Consider the following 23,980-nt stretch of genomic DNA (forward strand, 5'->3'; position numbering starts at 1 on the left):
AGGCGTGTTGGCAGAGGGCGGCACACAATGAGGGTGAGGAGCTGTGAATAGTGTGGAGGTTATAGGATTTAGGGGGTAGAAACAATAATTTCAGGAGCAGAGAATGTGTTGTAAGGATAACTCCCATCTGTGCTGGTCAGGAAAACAGGTGGTGGGGGGGATAATACACATGGGCCGGGTTGAAATCAAGCATGTTATGTTCAGTTGTGCCACAGGATGGTGGTGTACTATGCTCTTGGCCAACATTTGGTGGTGGCCATTCACCTTGCTTTGTGACAGCTATTTGGTAGCCATACCAATATAAAAAGCAGAGCAATGATTGCAACAGAGCTCGTATGTGACATGGCTGCTTTCACTTTTAGCCTGGCCTCTGATGGGGTGGGATAAGCCTGTGGTAGGACTGGAATAGGAAGTGCTGGATGGGTGGATTGGGCAGATCTTGCACCTGGGTCTGCCACAGGGATATGACCCTTATGGTAAGGGCTTGGGATTGGGAGAGGAATGATGATGGAGTAGGATGTTGTGGAGGTTGGATGGATGAAGGAACATCACTTTAGGAGGGGTGCGAAGGACATTGGGTAGGATGTCCCTCATATCAGGGCATGATGATAGGTAACTAAAGCCCTGAGAAAGAGTGTGGTTCAGTGGTTAAACATTTAGGAGGATGACGGTTCAATCCCGCATCCGGCCATCCTGATTTAGGTTTTCCGTGATTTCCCTAAATTGCTCCAGGCAAATGCCAGGATACTTACTTTCCAAGGGCATGGCCAACTTCCTTCCCCATCCTTCCCTAATCCGATGAGACCGATGAGCTCACTGTCCGGTCTTCTTCCCCAAAAACAACCCAACCCAACAAAGAGTGTGGTTCATTTGTTCCATAAAGAATTGATACTGATTGATGTAGTGGGCACTCCTTTGTAACTGCTTCTTTAGGGTAGAAATGGTATGGGAGAGCTGTTTGTGGACTAGGTCTGGAGGATAGTGCCTGTCTGTCAAGACCTTTGTGAGACCTTCAACATACTGTGCTAGGAAGTTATTGTCACAACAGGTATGCCATCCCTAGGTGGCCAGGGTGTATGTAACCTTTTGTGTGTGTGTGTGTGTGTGTGTGTGTGTGTGTGTGTGTGTGTGTGTGTGTGTGTGTGTAAGGTATAGCAGGTGTTGAGATACAGGTACTGTTGGTGTTTGGTGGATTTGATGTGGACATAGGTCTGGATGTAGCCATCAGAGAGGAGAAGGCCTATATCCAGGAAGGTGGGACACTGGGTTGGTGAGGTCCAGGTAAAGCTGATAGCAGAGAAGATCTTGAGGCTGTGAAGGAATGAGGATAGAGTGTCTTGGCCCTGATTCCAGATCATAAACATATCTTCAGTGAACCTCAACCAGACCAGAGTTTTGCAGTTGTGGAAGGCTAGAAAGGTATAATCTTGATGGTCCATATAACAAGTTGACCTAGTAAGGTGCCATGTGGGTGCCCATAGCTGTCCTGTAGATTTGTTTGTATATATTCCTTTCAAAGGATATACAATTAGTAAGGTGTTTGAGGCCTGTTAAAAAACAAACCTCCAGAACATTCATAATTTCACACCAATGGTGTGTTGGAGTGAAATGCACTTGGCATTCCTGCACACACGTGTGTTTATGGTGTAACTACCAGAAGTTTAATCGCTGCATGTCTGTTAGTTCAATGCTGTATTGAGTAGAATGTTGTGTCACACAGTTTGTGAATTTTGAGATGGAAGAGTCAAAGGAGCAATGTGTCTGCATTAAATGTTGCATCAAACTCAAGAAAACCTATACAGAGACACTTGCAGGAAACCTACAGTGATGATTGCTTAAGCCATACTTGGTTTTATGAATGGTTCACATTGTTTAAAAATGGCAAGACAGAGGTTAAAGATGACCCCCATTCAGGACACCCTTCAATATCTACTGATGATGCTCATGTCAAGAATGTCAAAAAAACTGTGTGTGTCAATCAAAGACTGACTGTGTGAGAGATAGCAAAAGAATGTAACATTTCAGTTCATCATGTCATGAAATCCTGACACAGCATCTTGGAATGCAATGTGTTGCCACCAAATTCATCCCATGGCTCATGAGTCAGGACCAGGAAGACCTTTGCCTTGCAGTCTGTGAAGACCTTTTGGATTCTACAAATGAGACCAAGATGTTCCTTAAGAGACAACTGGTGATGTGATGTGGGTCTATGATTTGATGTTTATACCAAGGTTCAATCTTCACAATAGATTAGGAAAGGTTATCCAAGACCAAAAAAAGCAGGTCAGATCAAATGCCAAAGCCATGCTGATAGTTTTCTTTGACAGTGAAGGATTAGTTTATCATGAATTCAGGCCACAGGGGCAAACTCTTAATTGATGGTGCTATTAGGACATGTTGCGATGCCTGTGAGAAAATGTGAGAAGGAAAATGGCCTGAAATTTGGTGATACAATTCATGGCTCTTGCATTATGATAATGTAGCCACACATTCATTCCTGTTGGTGCATGACTATTGTACAAAAAACAAAATCCTATGTTGCTTCATCCTCCATACTCTCCAAACCTGGGCCCTGCAGAATTTTTTTTATTTCCAACTTGAAAACCACTTGAAAGGATGAAAATTTGCAAAGATAGTTGAGATAAAAGAAAATTTGCAAACGGTGCTTCACACAATCGAACAAGAGGCATACCAAGACTGCTTCTGTAAGTGGAAACAGTGTTGCAGTGTATCAATTGTGGAGGAGAGTATTTCAAAGAAAACCATGCGCAATAAGTAAAAGGTAAGCGTAGAAAAATTTTGTGGACATAGTTCCAGAATTTTTTGAACAGACGCCATATGAGGAATGAGGTAGTGGATCTCAAGTCTGAAGGACATTGGCAAAGGTAGTGTTCAATAGTGGTGACACCAAGGGGGTGAGGGATGTTGGTTTGTGGGAAGTGGCATCAACAATGATGTGTACTGATCCAGGAGGTAAAAGGGTGCTGATGGTGGAGAGTCAGTGAATGAAGTAAGTGGTTGTTGTCTTTGATGTGGAAGCTAGATTTTGCCAACTGGTTGGACATGTTGGTTGGTGAGAGCTAAAATCCTTTCAGTGGTACCACAATAACCAGCTACAATAAGGCATCCAGGACCAGTGAGTTTGTTGAATTTGAGGAGCATGTAAAAGGTGGATGTGCATGGTGTCATAGGAATGAGGAGGGAAATGGATTCAAGGGAAGGACCTCAGACAATAAGCAGAGATTGGAGGTTATTTTGGACTTCTGGGGTAGCCTTAGCCAGATCACTTCTTTTCTTTCCAAGAATTATCCTTCATGATACAGTCTTTTGACAAAAACCAATACCATATCTTTCTCCTCTCTCTATCTCTCTTTTTCTCTTTTTGACATGTAGGAATAGAACCTAGTACATGGAGCATATAGCATGACTACATCACACATACTGCTTCTGAACATATCCAATATGAGATTGCTTAAACAACATATTTTCAGAAATATTCATGTGTAACACAAGCATTAACTGTACAATACCAGTGAAAATTCAAGCATTTTTCCTAGGCCATTTTAGAGTATTTTCCCTAAAAGGCAGAGCTGCTGAATAGGAATAGACACAATTGTAACAGTCAGTGAGGGGAAGAAATGGCTCCTTCGACAGCAGAAAGAGTAACAATCACAATTGATCTTCCATCAGAACATAAGAAGCTTGTCAAGTAATAAAGATGAGCTTCTATCATTATAGGAATCTGAAATACCTAATGTTAAAACTATAGATGTGCTATGAATAATGGTATATCACTTTAACATTACAGAGATTGCACAGGTGCACCTGTGGTATAGCATTCTGCATAAAAGATTAGGAAGCTATAAGATTAATCTCAGTGACACTGGTGCGCTACTGAATGAGTTCAGACACTGGGAAATTTTACCATCTTTCACCTCTGTGATCAGTTGCTAGTTGCAGGCCCAGCCACAGATATACACTTTGCAAATTGCTTAAATTATGCACCAATCTGTGAATTAATGAAGTCCTTTATTGTGCATGAGTTGAGATGAAATTATATAGAGCCTTTCAGGATAACAATGATTAACTAGTGTATAAGTTTCAGTTTCATACTAGAAATGATTTCAGAGATGCATAAAATGACCCAAAAACATATATATATAACTTTTCACTAAAAGCAACAATTTGATACATTAATAAGTTTTTGCATGTGTCAAATGATAGCTTGTTGCAAAATAGTTACTTAAATAATATCTTGTTCAGAACGTATGTGTTACATAATGTACCATTTTCATGCAGTAATTATTATTTTCAGGGTTTGACACAACTGTTTTCATTTGTGATGTTGTGTGAGTTGAGAGCTGGAGTGCATGCAGCATGTATGTGGTACATGAATCATGGAATTAGTGTAAATGAGAGTGTGAATCATATGGAGCAACAGAACAGTGTGTCACATACATGGTTGTTGTTGTTGTTGTTGTTGTTGTTGTTGTTGTGGTCTTCAGTCCTGAGACTGGTTTGATGCAGCTCTCCATGCTACTCTATCCTGTGCAAGCTTCTTCATCTCCCAGTACCTACTGCAACCTACATCCTTCTGAATATGCTTAGTGTATTCATCTCTTGGTCTCCCTCTACGATTTTTACCCTCCACACTGCCATCCAGTATTAAATTGGTGATCCCTTGATGCCTCAGAACATGTCCTATCAACCGATCCCTTCTTCTGGTCAAAGTGTGCAACAAACTTCTCTTCTCCCCAATCCTATTCAATACTTCCTCATTAGTTATGTGAGCTACCCATCTAATCTTCAGCATTCTTCTGTAGCACCACATTTCGGAAGCTTCTATTCTCTTCTTGTCCAAACTATTTATCGTCCATGTTTCACTTCCATACATGGCTACACTCCATACAAATACTTTCAGAAACGACTTCCTGACACTTAAATCTACACTCGATGTTAACAAATTTCTCTTCTTCAGAAACGCTTTCCTTGCCATTGCCAGTCTCCATTTTATATCCTCTCTACTTCGACCATCATCAGTTATTTTGCTCCCCAAATAGCAAAACTCCTTTACTACTTTAAGTGTCTCATTTCCTAATCTAATTCCCTCAGCATCACCCGATTTAATTCGACTACATTCCATTATCCTCTTTTTTTTTCTTTTGTTGATGTTCATCTTATATCCTCCTTTCAAGACACTGTCCATTCCATTCAACTGCTCTTAAAAGTCCTTTGCTATCTCTGACAGAATTACAATATCATTGGCGAACCTCAAAGTTTTTATTTCTTCTCCCTGGATTTTAATACCTACTTCAAATTTTTCTTTTGTTTCCTTTACTGCTTGCTCAATATACAGATTGAATAACATCGGGGATAGCCTACAACCCTGTCTCACTCCCTTCCCAACCACTGCTTCCATTTGATGTCCCTCGACTCTCATAACCGCCATCTGGTTTCTGTACAAATTGTAAATAGTATTTCGCTCCCTGTATTTTACCCCTGCCACCTTTAGAATTTGAAAGAGAGTATTCTAGTCAACATTGTCAAAAGCTTTCTCTAAGTCTACAAATGCTACAAACGTAGGTTTGCCTTTCCTTAATCTTTCTTCAAAGGTAAATCATAAGGTCAGTATTGCCTCACGTGTTCCAATATTTCTACGGAATCCAAATTCATCTTCCCCGAGGACGGCTTCTACTAGTTTTCCCATTCGGCTGTAAAGAATTCGTGTTAGTATTTTGCAGCTGTGGCTTATTAAACTGATTGTTCGGTAATTTTCACATCTGTCAACACATGCTTTCTTTGGGATTGGAATTATTATATTCTTCTTGAAGTCTGAGGGTAATTCGGCTGTCTCATACGTCTTGCTCACCAGATGGTAGAGTTTTGTCAGGACTGGCTCTCCCAAGGCCATCAGTAGTTCCAATGGAATGTTGTCTACTTCGGGGGCCTTGTTTCGACTCAGGTCTTTCAGTGCTCTGTCAAACTCTTCACGCAGTATCGTATCTCCCATTTCGTCTTCATCTACATCTTCTTCCATTTCCATAATATTGTCCTCAAGTACATCGCCCTTGTATAAACCTTCTATATACTCCTTCCACCTTTCTGCTTTCCCTCCTTTGCTTAGAACTGGGTTTCCATCAGCGCTCTTGATGTTCATACAAGTGGTTCTCTTATCTCCAAAAGGTCTCTTTAATTTTCCTGTAGGCAGTATCTATCTTATCCCTAGTGAGATAAGCCTCTACATCCTTACATTTGTCCTCTAGCCATCCCTGCTTAGCCATTTTGCACTTCCTGTCGATCTCATTTTTGAGACGTTTGTATTCCTTTTTACCTGCTTCATTTACTGCATTTTTAAATTTTCTCCTTTCATCAATTAAATTCAATATTTCTTCTGTTATCCAAGGATTTCTACTAGCCCTCGTCTTTTTACCTACTTGATCCTTTGCTGCCTTGACTACTTCATCCCTCAAAGCTATCCATTCTTCTTCTACTGTATTTCTTTCCCCCATTCCAGTCAATTGTTCTCTTATGCTCTCCCTGAAACTCTTTACAACCTCTTGTTCTTTCAGTTTATCCAGGTCCCATCTCCTTAAATTCCCACCTTTTTGCAGTTTCTTCAGTTTTAATCTACAGGTCATAACTAATAGATTGTGGTCAGAGTCCACATCTGCCCTTGGAAATGTCTTACAATTTAAAACCTGGTTCCTAAATCTCTGTCTTGCCATTATATAATCTATCTGATACCTTTTAGTATCTCTATGGTTCTTCCATGTGTACAACCTTGTTTTATGATTCTTAAACCAAGTGTTAGCTATGATTAATTTGTGCTCTGTGCAAAATTCTACAAGGCAGCTTCCTCTTTCATTTCTTAGCCCCAATTCATATTCACCTACTACGTTTCCTTCTCTCCCTTTTCCTACACTTGAATTCCAGTCACCCATGACTATTAAATATTCGTCTCCCTTCACTATCTGAATAATTTCTTTTATTTCATCATACATTTCTTCAATTTCTTCGTCATCTGCAGAGCTAGTTGGCATATAAACTTGTACTACTGTAGTAGGTGTGGGCTTTGTATCTATCTTGGCCACAATAATGCGTTCACTAAGCTGTTTGTAGTAGCTTACTCGCATTCCTATTTTCCTATTCATTATTAAACCTACTCCTGCATTACCCCTATTTGATTTTGTATTTATAACCCTGTAGTCACCTGACCAGAAGTCTTGTTCCCCCTGCCACCGAACTTCACTAACCCCTGCCACCGAACTTCACTAATTCCCACTATATCTAACTTTAACCTATCCATTTCCCTTTTTAAATTTTCTAACCTACCTGCCTGATTAAGGGATCTGACATTCCATGCTCCGATCCGTAGAACGCCAGTTTTCTTTCTCCTGATAACGACATCCTCTTGAGTAGTCCCCGCCCGGAGATCCAAATGGGGGACTATTTTACCTCCGGAATATTTTACCCAAGAGGACGCCATCATCATTTAGTCATACAGTAAAGCTGCATGCCCTCGGGAAAAATTACAGCCATAGTTTCCCCTTGTTTTCAGCCGTTCACAGTGCCAGCACAGCAAGGCCATTTTGATTAATGTTACAAGGCCAGATCAGTCAATCATCCAGACTGTTGCCCTTACAACTACTGAGAAGGCTGCTGCCCCTCTTCAGGAACAACATGTTTGTCTGGCCTCTCAAGAGATACTCCTCCATTGCGGTTGTACCTACAGTATGGCTATCTGTATTGCTGAGGCACGCAAGCCTCCCCACCAACGGCAAGGTCCATGGTTCATGGGGGGGACATACATGGTATGATGGGCTAATGTAGTTAGTGTAAGGATCAGAGAAGTAAAATCTATATATTGTCCTTAGAGCAAGAAAAGATAAGATTATTTTCAATTAATTACTTTTCAAAAAATATTTAGTTTTGAAACTGATTAAAGTAAATTCAGAACTGGAGATTGGTCAAGGAGGGAAATTACCATGTTGCCCATAAAAAAACTATGCAGGTGATTGGCTATTTTTTCTTCCAGTCAGTCAGAAAGGGGAATGCATGCACTATCTGGAGGAGGGGGATATTAGCGTGCACCAATTTTGAATAGATGTAAGTAAAGTCTTATACTGAGTGGGACTATGTTTAGGTCTTCTAGTAAAGATGTTGTAATTTACTTTGAGTACAAAACAACTGTTTTGGAACATGGTTGAGATCAAGTATAAACAACTTTCTCAGAAGATTTGAGAATTTTAGAGGATATTGTGACTTTCTTTCCAGTAGGCTAAAAAATTCAATGGGTGTGCTATGCAGTCGTAATTCCACTTTAGATTACTGAACATGAGTGAACTATGTAGTACTGAGCAAGCACACCAAAACTAATAACCATCTTGAACTTTCAATATATCAACTGATCCTTAAAAAGTTTGGTTCTTTAACAGCAGGTCATGCATTAATCTGATATGTGAGTGAATGTGGTAGTGTGAGCCAGTTTTTTTTATTTTCCTATCAAGAACTATGAATGTTAGAGTGGACTTGGTAACAGCTTTTTTATGTTAGAATGAGCATATAGAGCACACACATAAAGAATCACTTGCTCTAGTCAGTAACCTTAGTTAGTTCTATCAAGAATGCTGTTTACCACAGGAAACAGAAGATTTTGTACACCCTGCGCAAAGGTATAGTGATGCATGTCTTTTAAACAGCTTTTGTAGGTTGAACTACATTATGTGTTGCTTCAGGGCAGGCCATGGTTCTGAGGAAACTTCAATGGCAGCAGACAGACCCCATACACTTAGATGGATACAAGTTGGTATCCCATTATATAAGATGGGCATAATGCAGGAACAGGAGGATTGTAAAATAGAATAAAGATGAACTATGCCACAGTTGTAAGTGAGTACTACATTGACCATCTCTTTGGGTGCTGTACCTCACTAATAGGCTTGGAAACATGCAAGACAGCGGTTCCAACAGGTCCCCATAGCAAATGTTTTAAGCTTCATTAAGCTGTTAAAGGCAGTACTAATCACATGCCATAAAAATAACTGAGCAGCAATAGTGAATAATTTTTTTCTCAGATAGTTCTGATCAAGTGCATGCACAGACCCAACTTTGGTGCAATCCCCCACAGTAACTTTCTCAACAATTATTTGTTTGAAGTGCTCATGAAAGGCAGTGACACTCACAAAATAGTAGGAACAGAAAGCTGGTCGAAATGTGAAATTGATAACAGTGAGATTTTTGGGAAAATTTTAAGTGTATATCCAAAGGGTAGGCCAATGGGAAATGAAGGTAGTGTACTTGTAGCAGTAGACAAGAAACTCAAATCCAACAGGATAGGAATTGAAGCTGCATTCAAGATTATTTGGGCAGGCCCCAGTATCACAGGTGGGCATAAAATAGTAAATGGATCCTTCTACCGCCCACAAGACTCATCTTCTGTTCTAACCAAAAACTTTATAGGTAGCCTCAGCTTGCCTGTACAAAATTTCCCCAAACATACTGTAATCATTGAATGAGACTTTAATCATCCAACATTCATCTGGGAAAATTACAGTTTTCTTAGTGTGAGCATGAGGAAGCAGTCTGTGGAACATTATTAAATATCTCCTCTGAGAACTAGCTATAAGAGATAGTTCAGAATCCCATTCATGATGGAAATATATTACATCAAATGGCAACAAATAGACCTCACCATTCTGAGAATGTCCACATCGAACCCAGTATCAATGGCCATGATGCAGTTAGGGCGACAATGATTACCAAAGTACAAAGGACAACTAAAATAAGTATAAAGGCATATATGTTCAGTAAAGTAGAAAAAAGGCAGTAGTGTCACCTCCAAATGAGAAAATTTGCAGCACAGGGCAGAAGCATGTAGAGGAACTATGGCTCAAGTTTAAAAGAGTAGTTGATCATGCAGTAGATAGGTATGTACCCAGTAGAACAATTCATAATGGTAGGGACCCCCCCATGACATACAGTCATAAAGAAACTTCTAAAGAAACATATACTTCTGTATAACAGAAGTAAAGCAAAGCACAAGACTATAGAAGGAGAGATGCTAAATGAAGTACATTTAGCTGTCAAAAGATCATTGCGGGAAGCCTTCAATAACTACCACAGGAGAATACTGTTAAATGTTCTTTAACACAACCCTAAGAAATTCTGGTTGTATGTAAAAGTTGTTAGTCGCACCAAAGCTTGTGAGCTTGAGGGTGGCAATGCAAAAGAGGAAATGCATAACACCATTTTCAAATGTTCCTTTATAAAGGAAAACCCAGGAGAATTGCCCAATTTTATCTTTGCATCAGTGAAAAGAAGAGTGAAATAAATGTTAGGTCAGTGGTGTTATGATACAAATGAAACCATTAAAGTTGACCAAAGCTCCAGGACCAGATGGACTCTCTGTCTGATTCTATACTAAAGTTTCAGCTGATTGAGCCCTTCATCTCAGTATAGTCTATCATAGATGTCCTGAACAGAAAAATATGCCCAGTAGCTGGAAGAAAGCACAGATCATACCCATCTATTAGAAGGGTAGTAGAAGTGATCCACAAAACTGCTGCCCAATATCCTTGACATTTATTTGTTGTAGAATCTTATGACATATTCTCAGTTCAAGCACAATAAGTTACCTCAAACAGAATAATCTCCTCTGCACCAACCAGCGTGGATTCCAAAAACATCAATGATGCGTAACTCGACTTACACTGTTCTTACCTGAGATAATGAAAGCTTTCGATCAAGGCAGTCATATGGATGTGGTTATTTCATGATTACTGAAAAGCATTTTACTCAGTACCACATATGTGCTTATTGTTCAAAGCTTTCGTGTGGTGTATCAAACAAAATTTGTGACTGAGTTGAGAATTTTTGGTATAGAGGACACAATGTGTTATCCTGGGCAGACAGTCATTGTCTGGTGTAGAAGTAACTTCAGGTATGCTCTAGAGTAGTGTGTTGTGACCATTGCTGTTGATATTGTATATTAACAGCCTTGTGGGCACTATTAATAGTAACCTCAGACTTTTTGCAAATGATGCAGTTATCTGTAATGAAGCACTGTCTGAAAGAAGGTGCATAAATATTCAGTCAGAACTTGATAAGATTTCAGAGTGGTGGAAAGACTGGTAACTTTATTTAAATGTTCAGAAATGTAAAATTATGCACCTCACAATGGTCAAATCATAGTAATACTGAGTTAACACATTATAGGGATATGATATGGAATGATCATATAGGCTCAATTGTGGATAAAGCAGATGGTATACTTCGCTTTATTGGTAGAATACTGGGGAAATGCCATCAGTCTACTAAGGAAATTACTTACAGATCACTTGTGTGACACATTCTAGAATATTTCTCAAGTGTTTGGGACCTGTAGACAAAATGACTAACAGGGGATATTGAACATATGCTAAGTACAAATTGTCACAGGTTTGTTTGGTATGTGGGAGAGAGTCACAGAGATGTTGAGGAAACTGCACTGGAAAGCTCTTGAAGACATGTAAACTAAGTTTTTAGGACTTTAGGACTGACTAATTGATTACTCTAGAAATACACTACAAGACCCTACGTATTGCTAATGAAGGAATCATGAGAACAAGATTAAATTAAATTGCAGAATTTGCAGAGGCATTCAAACAGTCATACTTCCCACACTCCATAGATGAATAGAATGGGAAGAAAGCCTAATAACTAGTACAACAGAATGTGCCCTCTGCCATATATTTCGTGGTGATTTGCTGATTATAGATGTAGACATATATGTATAAAAGGTCACAATGCAACAGTAATTGATAATTTACTTGTAAATCCAACTGTCTTCTATGAAACAACTATGAGCCTATAATAAATGGTTTATCTGAACATGATACTCAAATGATAGCAATAAAGCATCCCAATTAATCATGTTAAACTAGGAAGGAAAACATACAGTTTCACTGAATAATAAAGACTGACTCAATTTGCTATTCATGGAGAATTTACATGAAGGTAATGGGAAGAAATTTTTCAAGTACATCATAGTAGATCAGACATTTATTTCTTTCCTACAAATATTCTTACTACTTGTAAGGAACAGTTACAGTGGAACCTGAGATATAGTGTGGCTAACATCTGAGATTAAAGTGTGGGACACACAGCTCCACATTACTCAGTAAAACTGTTCTACCTCTTGTAGAACCTGTATTTATGTTCATTGTCATTATCATTGCAGTTATCATTATATTAAAACTACTATTATTGTTTTTATATTAGAAATTTCTCAAATCTGATATAACAGTCACATATGGATATACAGTCCTGTTTGTTTTTCTCTTCTTAAATAACTGAAGTGAATCACATAAATTAATGATGATAAAATTAAAACTGGAATGAGTCATCAATGTACAAAAATGTCAAAATGTTTCACACTTTATTGTTCACAGGTTTGTGTTATGCCGAGTTTGCAGCTCGAGTTCCTCGTGCAGGATCTGCTTACATTTACAGTTATGTTACTGTAGGTGAATTTATAGCCTTTCTCATAGGTTGGAATCTCATTCTGGAATATGTGATAGGTAAGAATGCATTCCTGACTTCAAAGAATATATTACTAAAGCATTAAGACTATATGGTAACAAGCAGTGCAACACCTGGAATCCTCAGTTGCTGTCATTTGCCATCCATAGCGACACTGAGAGTGGATTTTCATTACATATATTACAATACAGTGAAATATTTTGATGTATTATCCATTACATTAACTGTCTCCTCATCAGAACTATGCCCAGTGAACCATAGCCTCAACAGTGGAATTATTTGAAGATATGTTGATACTAGAAATGATCACACTGATTTTGAAACAAAGATCCAGATCACTTGTAATGACTCTAGAAACCAAAAATTTCCTTAGTCAACCAAAATTGAACTTCTGTTAGTACTGTTCTCTTTTTGTCTCCCTTTCAGCATTTCATCCTTATGATTAATATTTCTTAATACATATATTATTATAATGGTGCCTTTCCCTTCACTTACTTAAGATACTTTTCCCTCCATCCTTCTCACCCCAACCCCCTGCCCCTCCCCATACTTATACAATTTGGCTGCTTCGCTTTTTGATTATATATCACCTGACATGCATTTTTTACTGTCCTTGCTTACATTCCTTTATGGAGCTGTCTTAATATTCCTGTATTTCTATCCTGTTACCTTAACTGATGTTGCTTGTGATCCACAATTACTGAAAAGTTAGAAAGTTAGTGTTTGTTGACATATAAATGCAATATCTGTTGAAGAAGGGCAGGCTGCTGGTACATTCAAATCCATGCTGGCTGACACTGGCTGTTGTATTGGTATACATGCAGACACTTTTAAGTCACAAGCACTGGTGTAAAGGTAAGCCTTGTAACTGTGCATTGCAAACTGTTTTAACTTCTGTAGTAATTAGTAACCTCATAATAAGTGGTACTTTTGTCCTGTCATATCTCTTCTCACAGTATGTACAAAGTACACCTTTTATTGTAAGCATTGATGTGATGGTAATTTGGCAGCTCACTGTCTGCCATTAGCTAGGCCCACAGGGGGCCCGGTGATAGGAGGCACACAGGGTCTTTTCATCACCGAAGATGAAGACAAGGCAGCAGCAACTAGCACCAGCTAAGTCCTTCAGGCTGAGCTGGCTGTAACACCACAGAGCAGTCATCTGAGTGGGCCATGAATGTAGCATCACAGGTCCCACCTACGGACCAGTTAGCTGCAAAACTGAGAACTGGGATTTGGAAGACAGAGTATTTATACCACTTGGCCTACACAAATGATGTTATCATCTGGCAAGAATGTCAGGATGTGACCTAGTTTTCTGGACCCATCAGTGCTCTACACTGCAGTGCAGTATCCCAAATCTTGTCTTCAGGCCTTCAGTTTAGTTATTTCTGCAGTCTGTGTGCTAAAAGTCACTTTTGTGTACAACTTACACATTGTAACTTCACTGTGCATGGTCGATGAAATGATGTTATGCTCTCTTCTCCATGATGTCATTTTTTTACATTGCCACCTTGGCCATTCAGTTCAGATGGTATGTGGCATTTAGCTCAGTGGTGTGCCCATGCCACATTTTCATTGTAGGAATAAACACAGATACGACAAGCAGATTGTCCTTGAATACAATAGGTGGTAGACTGTGGAATTTATTATATATTTAGCCTCTTTGGTCATATACAGGGCAATTTCCTTAATGATATCTGACACCTGACTTAAATACAGTGTTTGTAAGGGAAACTATCATGTTAATATTATGAAAAAGATAGACTGCTACTCACCATATGGAGGAGACAGTGAGCCTGAGGGAGGCACAACAGAGAGACTGCTGTACACCTTCTTTTGTCATGCCTGTCTGTGACTCATCATCCCCTCTACATAGTGAGTAGCAATTTATCCTTTTCATCATTTGGTCATCATGGGTTTTCCACTGTTTGAAACAATTCATTTTTATGTAAATATACTAGAAACTCAAATCTTCAGTTATTGAATAGAAATATTCTGTTACACATATTTCAGATGCTTTGTTTGTTATTATGTATTTTATATTTGTGGCAATTTTTAGAACAATTTTATTATTATTACTAGCCAACAAACACAGCATTGTGAAGGTATTCATTTTGTCAATTTTCTATTAGAAAGAAAAACAAAACTGAATTGTATTTGTAGTGAAGTATCAAAAAATTTCGTTTTCATGTATTCGTGAAAACTCCTTTTCAATTATGAAACAGTTCTACAAAGAAATATGCATAATGTACAAAAGTGTAAGTTCAGTGTTAATAAACATGACCCCAGACAGTTTCTCTGCTCTGGGCACAGTTGCTCTCCACGTCTGCTATGTGATTTTGTAAACATATCTATGGCAATACCTCTTCATAGCCCTAAAGATGGTTACTGTTTGGCTTACAGCCATTTGCACTGCACAGTTGAAAGCTGTCGAAAACACTATCAAGTGTCAGGGCTTTCCTGAATTTGATTTGACTGTACAAGTGTCTCAATAATAAAGAATAAATCTATTAAAACTTCATGCATGATGGAGCAATTTTTCTTGCAGCTCAGTGTTTATGATACCACATTTCTTGAAATATGTCATACAATGATGTATATGTGTAGGTACATTCAACACCATATGTGCATACTGTCTGCAAAATATGTTGTGAATAGAATTAGTAGCAAAGGAGTACTAAATTTAAATTTCATGCACAATGTGGCAGCTTTTTATGCATCTCAGTGTTTATGATGTCACATCTTCTGAAATTTGCCTGGTACCATGATATATTGGGTTGGTGCATGAATTCATAGTGGTTTTCCATAAGTTTAATAAACACAACAGATACACATAACAGAGACTTTAGTCAACAATAATATATTCTTCTTCACTATGCACAACATCTGGGGTAACTTTTCGATTCTGTGACCCTAGAAATCAAGTGGTTTTGAGGCAAAGCACTTGTTGAGCCATGTTATAAGAACATTTTCTTTCAGAAAGGAAGTTCCTTGAAGTTTGTTCAACATTGAGGGGAAAAGAGGAAAATTTGAGAGCACAAGATCAGGTGAATATAGTGGATGCAGAATGGTTTCCCAGCCCACTTCTGTTGTATAGTGTTTTTTGTCAGTCCAGCAGAATGCGGATGGACATTATATTAGTCTTCCTGGTAACTGTTCTTGGCTTGCATCAGCAAGACATCACAATTGTTGTCAATAGATGTCAGCAGTGAATGCTACACCTTGGGGAAGCAATTCATAGTACACCACACTGTTGCTGTTCCCCCAGATGCAGAGCATTATCTTTTGTAGACTGGAGCAGATCTTTGTATGGGGAATAGCTGCTTTGTTTAGGCTGAACCATTCTGTTCTTTTCTTTATGTTAGCATAAAGATACCATTTCTAGTCACCAGTAACAATACAAGATAGGAATGATTGGTGTTGTTCAGAGCCATTGATGACAAGTGAGAAGGTAGGGACATATGGCCACCTGCCGATTTTTTTTATTTTGACTTAGAGCACATGGTACCCATACACCTGATTTTTGTACCTTCCTTGTTGCATCAAACCCTGAAGGTCTTTCTCAACATGGAGAGTCACTAATGTCAAAATGATCTTCCTTAAAACAAGAAAACCATTTTCTTGCCATGTTCTGTCCAGTGGCAATAGTCCCACAAATGGCATAAATGTTTCCAACTGCCTCTACTGTTGTCACCCCTCTACTGAATTCAAACAGAAGAATGTGTTAGAAATGTTCTGATTTCTCTGCTTTGCACTCTGTTTACTAGTATTCACAACTCCACTGACTATCTTCAAATAACAAAATGACAACATGTAAACTGAAACAGCAACAGTACATTTAGCAGCACATGTTAATACTGTCTGCAAAATTTATTTTGAATACATCTAGTATCATATAAGTAATACACTTAAATGTCATGCATGATGTGGCAGTTTTCCATGCCATGCATTTTTATGATGTCATATCTCCTGAAGTATGTTAGGTAGGTGGTTCTAACACTCATAGAGATTGTTGCCTGAGAGCAAAGGATATGTGTACCTAGTTTGGTTGAAATTGCATCAGTATTTTATGGGGAGATGTGGAGCACACCCACCCACCCAACCAACCATCCACCCACACTCCCAACCACCCACCCACCCACTCACCCCCCCCCCCCCCCCACACACACACACATACTTCCATCCATGCACTCACCTGTATGTGCACACACACACACACACACACACACACACACACACACACACACACACACACACACACACACACACACACACACACACACATTTTTGGTTTTTCCTCTTTGTCAACTTTCCATGTGTGAATTATGAACCTAAGGATTTCACAGTTTTGGTTATACAGTATTCTGGAGTAATTCATACCAATTTCTAATCAGTTTTTATCTTGTAACCCATTTAAATGTGTCAATTTAGGCTTTGTAGAACATTTGTTTTGTAAGTCTGTCTGGGTTCATTCTTTTAATGTGTCCATAGAACCTTCACCTGTGTTTTGTAATTTCACTATGGATATTTGTGTATTGTTTAATTTTCTGGTTGGTTCTGAGTCAGTATTGCCTGTCTATAAGCAAAGAAAAGAAAAGAAAGTTAGGTGCTAAAAGATGGAAATTCCTGAATGGTTATGCTGAGATATTGAAATTTTGGAACTTGTTTAATTTTGTTGTATTCCAGCTTCAAGAATTTTGGTGCTTCTTTGTTGCAGGCCATGTACACTGTCTGTTGGTGACTGACTTTTTTCTGCAGTTGCTTTCAAGAGTTCAATTTGATTTTGGGCTGATGAAATGTTGTGAGTTAATATTGTTAAACTGTCTGCAAATGCTAGGCAATCTATACAGGGTGATTCTTATTAATGTTTAAAAACCATGTAGCAATGTAGATGATGCTGAGACAAGTAATTTAATATTTGATACATGGGGCCTCAAATGTCAGGAAATACACCAAGAGTGAATGACAAATGTTGAACATGTGGCATCACATCCACAATATGGAGGGTATTCTTGAGCCCACGCATAAAGGGATGACTGAGTGTTGCAATACTTGCATTGAAGCAAACAGTGCAAATTTCAAACACCTTTTCTAAATGTGATCTGTTGCAAATGTAAAAGATACAAAATGATTGTCCTCAGCGTAACCAAGCAAAAGCTGTTCTTATTTTGTGTTTCTTTCCTTTTATTCCTTCTTTTTTTTTGTTTACAGATGTTACATAGAAAGAAAACATAGGTCTTTACTGATAATGATGTAATTTGGAAACTTATACTCATTTGCTTGTGATGCAGTACAGTTGGTTTTTGTTTTACTGTACTTTGTAATACCTTAATGCAAACACATAATTGTCTCACACAATGAAAAAAATGCTGCCTGCAAGATGCGTGACTCGAACCCTGAGCCACACACTCTGAAATTGCACACACAGGTGTGGAGCTACAAAGATGTGCATACTGGACTTGAGTTTGGGTGGTCAGGTGCAACAGACAAACAGGCTTAATCGCTGCACCTGGTGATGTGTGTCAAGTGTTTGCATTACATGTTCAACATTTGTCATCCATTTTTGAGGTATGTTCAGATATTTGCAGCACCATGTGTCTTGCATTGAATTACTTGTCTCAGAATCATCCATGTCACCTTGGGCATTTTTAAACATTAATAAGAATCACTGTGTAGGTAACTTGCCTTTGCCTAAAGTGGTCAATTTTGAGGACTGATTTCTGTTTTTGCCATTCTTCTATCACTTTCTCAAGGAAGTTGTGCTGTAGATGCAACCACAATGGAGGGGTAAATGTGGAGGTGAGAGAAAAACCTGTTACTCTCAAGGACACAGTTGAAAAGTTGTGGAGTCAACCCACCTCCCAGTCTACTTCCCATTTTGATTTTGAAAGGGACTGAGATTTCCCTCATAAATTTAACCTTGAACTTTGTTTCTCTCAGTATCTGTTTTATGACTGCAACTGTTTTCAGATCTAGGCCTTATTCTTCTAACATCTGGAAGATTGAAGTATGGTCAACTGAGTCACAGGCTTTTTTACAATCAAAAATGTGAAGACAAAATTTTTGCTACAATTTCTCTGGTATCTAAGGATTAGCTTCAGATCGAGGTTTGCTCTGAACACAAACTGCCTGAAAGCTAATATTATGGAATTTGTTCTGTGTGCCAAATGTCTCACAGCCCCATCTATGGTCTGCATCTGCAGCTGCATATTGGTGATCACTTAGGCTCTAGCTTTGGTGTCTGTGATAGTGTTGACATAAATTCTATGTCTGGTCTGGTCACCAGATCCTTTGTTTGCTGAGACTATTCTCAATTAAACTCAGTGCTGGCTCCCAAACCTTGCTAAGATTAGAGCCACAATCTCAGTTGATGAGATCATCCCTGTTGCAAATATCTTTGGCCTCTCTAATGATGCTCTCCCAGTATTTGGAAGTCTGTGCCAAGGTCCTGGTCTATTCATACTCCATCGCAAGGTTCTCAGACAGACAGTGTTCTGCAATTGCTGACTTGTTAGGATACATCAGTTGACTGGGCCTCTGGTGTTCTTGGGAATGATCTTTAAAGGTGCACACTGTCTTTCCAATATATGTCTTCTCATATTCGCCTGTAATCTGGTATACACTGGCCTCCTGTAAACCGAGATCATCTTTGACACTTCCCAATAATGCTGTTGTATTATTGAGTGGGCGAAAGACAGTTTTCACTTGGTGCTTCATCAATATGCGTCTGATTTTTCCCGATAGTGCACCAGTGTACAGTATAAAAGCAGTGGCTGCCTTTTCTCCATGATTTGTTCCACCTCCACAGGTTGTACTATTGTGGTAGGGTGGAGAGCATGCCTGATCTGCCATTCTGTGTACCTGTTTTTCAGAATACATTTCTACCATATTTCATCTCCTGGAGAAGACTCTCTGTGCCTGAAACAGTATGCACCCTGTGTACTATTGGTTTTAGTTCCCCATTCACCTGTGAAGGGTGGTGGCAGCTGTGTGCATGCAAATACAGGTTAGTGTGGTGCGTTTTCTTCTGATACACACCATGGCCTGGGTGCCATCTGCTCTTCTCTTGATCATGACATCCAGGAATGGTAATCTTTCTGCTTTGGTCTCCATAGTGAATTTTATGTTTGGATGTATGGAGTTCAAGTGTGTCAGAAAGTCAAGGAGTTTGCCCCTTCCATGCAGCCATGTGACCATTGTATCATCCATATGACAAAAAAAAAACATGTTGGTTTCCATTTGGATGACACCAGGGCCTCCTCCTCAAACTGCTCCACATACAGATTTGCAACCACAGGTGAGAGTAGGTTGCCCATTATGATTCCTTCTGTTTCTTTATAGTATTCTCCATTAAACAACAAATATGTGGGGGGTCAGGACATGCCTGAAAAGGTCTGTGGTCTTCTTGTCAAATTTCTGACCAATAAGCTCTGGTGAATAACAAAATGACTTCAAAGCTCACCAGGATATCTGAGTCTTTCACTCTGAAGTTGCTGAGGCATTTTACAAAATCCACAGAATTGTGGACATGTTGATCTACCTACATAAATGTTATATTGACATCAGATGTCCAATAGGGTGTATTTTTTATTTTACTGACATGCTAATGTCAGACACATAGTTATGTTCAGCAGCATCTGCATTGTAGCAGATAAAAATGTGACATGTTTTCAAATGCCCTTAAAGTAATTATTGATGTTCTCCCATTTTTGTTACAGGTGCAGCTAGTGTAGCTAGAGGTCTCACTGGATATATTGACTCATTAGTAAATAATTCTATTTCAAATGCTTGCAGGCAAGCAATGCCAATTAATATTGACTTTTTATCTGATTATCCAGATTTTTTGGCATTTGGACTAACTTTTCTCCTCACAGGTAAGATGATTTTTCTTTGGATATTCAGTACTGACAATCTCATTATAGTTAAAATACAAAACAAACTCTGTATTTAAAGGAAACCAAATGAAAATTATAAACTTGTAGTTCATAGATGGTGATGCTATAAGATTGCAAATATGTGACAGTAAAACCATAGAGACATGTCTACAAGTGGTAACAAAAGAAATTAATCTCACCCATGAAATTAAACACAGTACGTTGACATATTATATTTTTTGCATTTATGATTTGACACAAGCATATTTTGTCGTTTGATGAATCTTTTCTAGCACCCAGGTAGTGCTATCTGCCCAGCCCAGATATACAGCTTGAGAGGTTTTATGAGATCTCCAGATGTAGTTATGTTAGTTTCATGGACACCATGTAACAATGGTTACTTCCTCCTTTAGGTGGTATGTTGTCAACACATTTGTAGCGTGGCGCCATGGAACAGGAACATTACCTACATTTCTCTAGCATTTGGACTTTTCACTCGAATAATCTGTTCATGAAGCAAACGGGAAAAGATAGCAGCTTACCATTTCTGAACATCATGGTTAGCAAAAAGCCAACAGAACAGCAGGACATAGGGTCTACTACAAATCTACTTGTGCAGAGCTATGTTTACTGGCCAGAAGCCATTGCTCTGCATAGTGTCATGGTGTTTGATACTCCCTCGTGCAGGGAGCACACGTGGTCCAGATCCCGACAGCCTTTCTATTCCACTGGTTATGAATGTACTTTATGTGATCAGACTGCTACAGTCTGACACATAAGATTTTTAAAAATTTGCTCATTTTGTTTCAAGGGACATTTCCATACCTCAATATACTGATAACCAAACAAAATAAAATATGAAACATAAATTTATGCAAGTAAGGTAGAAAATTGGAACCTCACTGTTATTTCCAACAACAGTTGTTGTGTTTTCATTCTAGAAATAAATGTATATAATAATAATTTATTTAATATTTGCTACACATATCCTGTATTTAAAACAATCTAAAAACATATCAAAACTTTCTGGATAACACATAATACTTATCTTAAAAGCCAGTTCCAAAATTATATTTCTTCTGCACTACTGTTGCAGATAAATATGGAAGAAACACTAACAAATAAGATAACATCAAAATTCTTAACTGAAATATATGTGTTCTCCACAGTTCTTCTGGCGTTTGGTGTGAAGGAGTCATCAATCATTAGCAACATAATGGGTGTAGCTAATATTGGTGTTTTAACTTTTGCCATCATTGCCGGTGCATTGAAAGGTATGTAACAATGCTTTTTGTGTTTGTAAAGGCATGATCCAAGTAATTAATGTCATAAATGATGATTGAAATATACAGGTAATTCATTTCTTCTCCTAAAGACCTATTCAAAAAATATATCACAGTGTACCATTCACTGAAACACAACATTATTAAGTACATAACACAACATTGACTTTGAGTCTGGGATCACAAACTTGTCCCCTTGCTGAAGTTGTCAGAAAACAAATGAAAACCAAGTAAAAACAACACAAACTTGACTTTGACTCTCCTGTACCACTGCCCAGAAGTAGAACATTCAAAGTTGCTTGAAGTGTTGACCCTGGACACCACTACACTGGTGCACTCATTGAATGAAAGAATTATTTACTGCTTCCAGTGTTGCCTGCTGAAGAGAATTACAAGCAAGCATGATACATTCCTGCATGTCCTCTGGAGTTGTTGGAATTTCATGATAGCTAATGTTTTTAATTCATCCCCAAAGAAAAAAGTCCAGATGATTTAAATCAGGAGACCTAGCAGGCCAAGTAATTGTTCTTCCTTGGCCAATCCATCTGACAGAATACCTTTGGTTCAGAACACGACGTGCATGCTAGGGATTATGTGCTGGACATCCATTGTGTTGATACCACATAAGCATTCTGGTTCTTAGCGGCACTTCATCCAGAAGAGGAGGGAGAATTTGTCTGAGCAGTGCCGCTCAGACTACCATTGATGAAACAAGGGCCAATAATTGTATTACCAAGCATCCCTCACCAGACATTAACTCTCCAGTGACGCTGATATTACACCTGTCTATGCCATTGTGGATTGGTATTGGACCAATAATGCATGTTCCTTGTATTTACGTGTCCTTTGTTTGAGAAGGAACATTCATCAGTGAATAGAACATTGGGGAAGAAGCCAGTGTTCAGTCATGCTGTTACTGGCAGGAAGGTAACTTGTTGTTGTGTGATGCAATGCGCCACAAAATTTACTTAGTTGAACAAATAGGTCAGATTTAAACTGCTGACCTCTGTCCATGGTTATATGAAGCAGACAACCAAAATGGGCAATCCAGTGTGACACAAATGCAGGGGCTAGCATTTCAGTAGAAATGTTATCTACAGGAATGGCTTCTGGACAGCACATGAATTGATGTATTACTGTCAGTAGGTAACACTGTCCTACTGAAGGGGGCAGCAGACCTACTACATCAATATGAATATGGGCAAAACATGCTGTTGTGTCTGGAAATTTGCTCACTGACACAGAAACATGGTGAGAAATCTTGCTTCACTGGCACAGTATGCATGCTCCAGCCCATGTGTGACAGTCTTCTTTCTATTCCAGGTCATACGAAACGACTAACTATTAGTCTAATCGTTGCCTTCACCCGAAGGTGACATAAATTATATAGACTTTTTAAGGCTTGCTTGTGTAGTGCCATGAGAATGATTGGGCAAGTTTTCCCAGTTGAAATCTCACAATATACAAGGGGTATTCAGAAAGTAGGGAAATTTTGGCATTAAAGGAAACTAATTGCAAGAAATACATTTTATTATATACATCTGAAAGATCGAGTGGTGTACTACTTTTCCACATAGCCACCAAACACACTGAGGCACTTATCATAGTGGCGGACGAGCTTTGAATGACCTTCATCATAAAATTATGCTGCTTGAGACTTCAGCCAGTAGGTCATGCCTGCCTGGAGTTCCACGTCATCACCAAAGTGCTGCATTGCAAGCCAGTTCTTCATCTTGGGAATCAAGTGGATTTCACTTGGTGCAAGATTAGGGCTGTAGGGCAGATGAGGGTAAATTTCCCATTTGAATGAATTAAGAAGTTCTTTAGTGCAGTTTCCTGTGTGAGGTCGGCATTGTTGTGCAAAAACAAAATTTTAGACTACAGCTTGCCCTGGTGTTTGTTTTTAGCTGCTCTTCTAAGGCTGTGCAAAGTTTGACAGTACTGGGCAGAATTTTTGATTGCTCCACATTTGAGAAAATCAATAAGAAGCACACCTTGCCTATCCCAAAACACTGTCACCACCAACTTCCTTACTGACAAGGCTTGCAAACATTTTCTTGGTTTTTCGGGAGAGCTTGTGTGCCCCCACACCATGGACTGTAATTTTGTCTCACAATTGATGTGTTTCACCCAAGTCTCATCACCAGTTAGATTCTATCCAGTAATGAATCACCATGTTTGTGGTAGGCATCTAGAAATGTCAATGTTGCCCCCATTCGCTGTTCTTTATGGTGCTCTGTAAACATTTTGGGCACCCATCGTGCACAAAATTTGTGGTAGCCTAGCTTTTGAGTGACAATT

The 23,980-nt window shown here is 38.8% G+C and overlaps 1 protein-coding gene across 1 annotated transcript in view; it reads left to right on the forward strand.

The window, feature by feature from the left end:
- Positions 1 to 23,980, forward strand: part of LOC126353930 (cationic amino acid transporter 3-like) — a 122,105-nt gene that overhangs the window by 18,424 nt on the left and 79,701 nt on the right. The window contains exons 3-5 of the mRNA XM_050003191.1: positions 12,429 to 12,557; positions 20,241 to 20,396; positions 21,566 to 21,670. Of these exons, the coding sequence (XP_049859148.1) occupies positions 12,429 to 12,557; positions 20,241 to 20,396; positions 21,566 to 21,670 (390 nt within the window). The remainder of the gene's footprint in view (positions 1 to 12,428; positions 12,558 to 20,240; positions 20,397 to 21,565; positions 21,671 to 23,980) is intronic.

Source organism: Schistocerca gregaria, chromosome 3 (assembly GCF_023897955.1).
Source record: "Schistocerca gregaria isolate iqSchGreg1 chromosome 3, iqSchGreg1.2, whole genome shotgun sequence".
Taxonomy (NCBI): domain Eukaryota; kingdom Metazoa; phylum Arthropoda; class Insecta; order Orthoptera; family Acrididae; genus Schistocerca; species Schistocerca gregaria.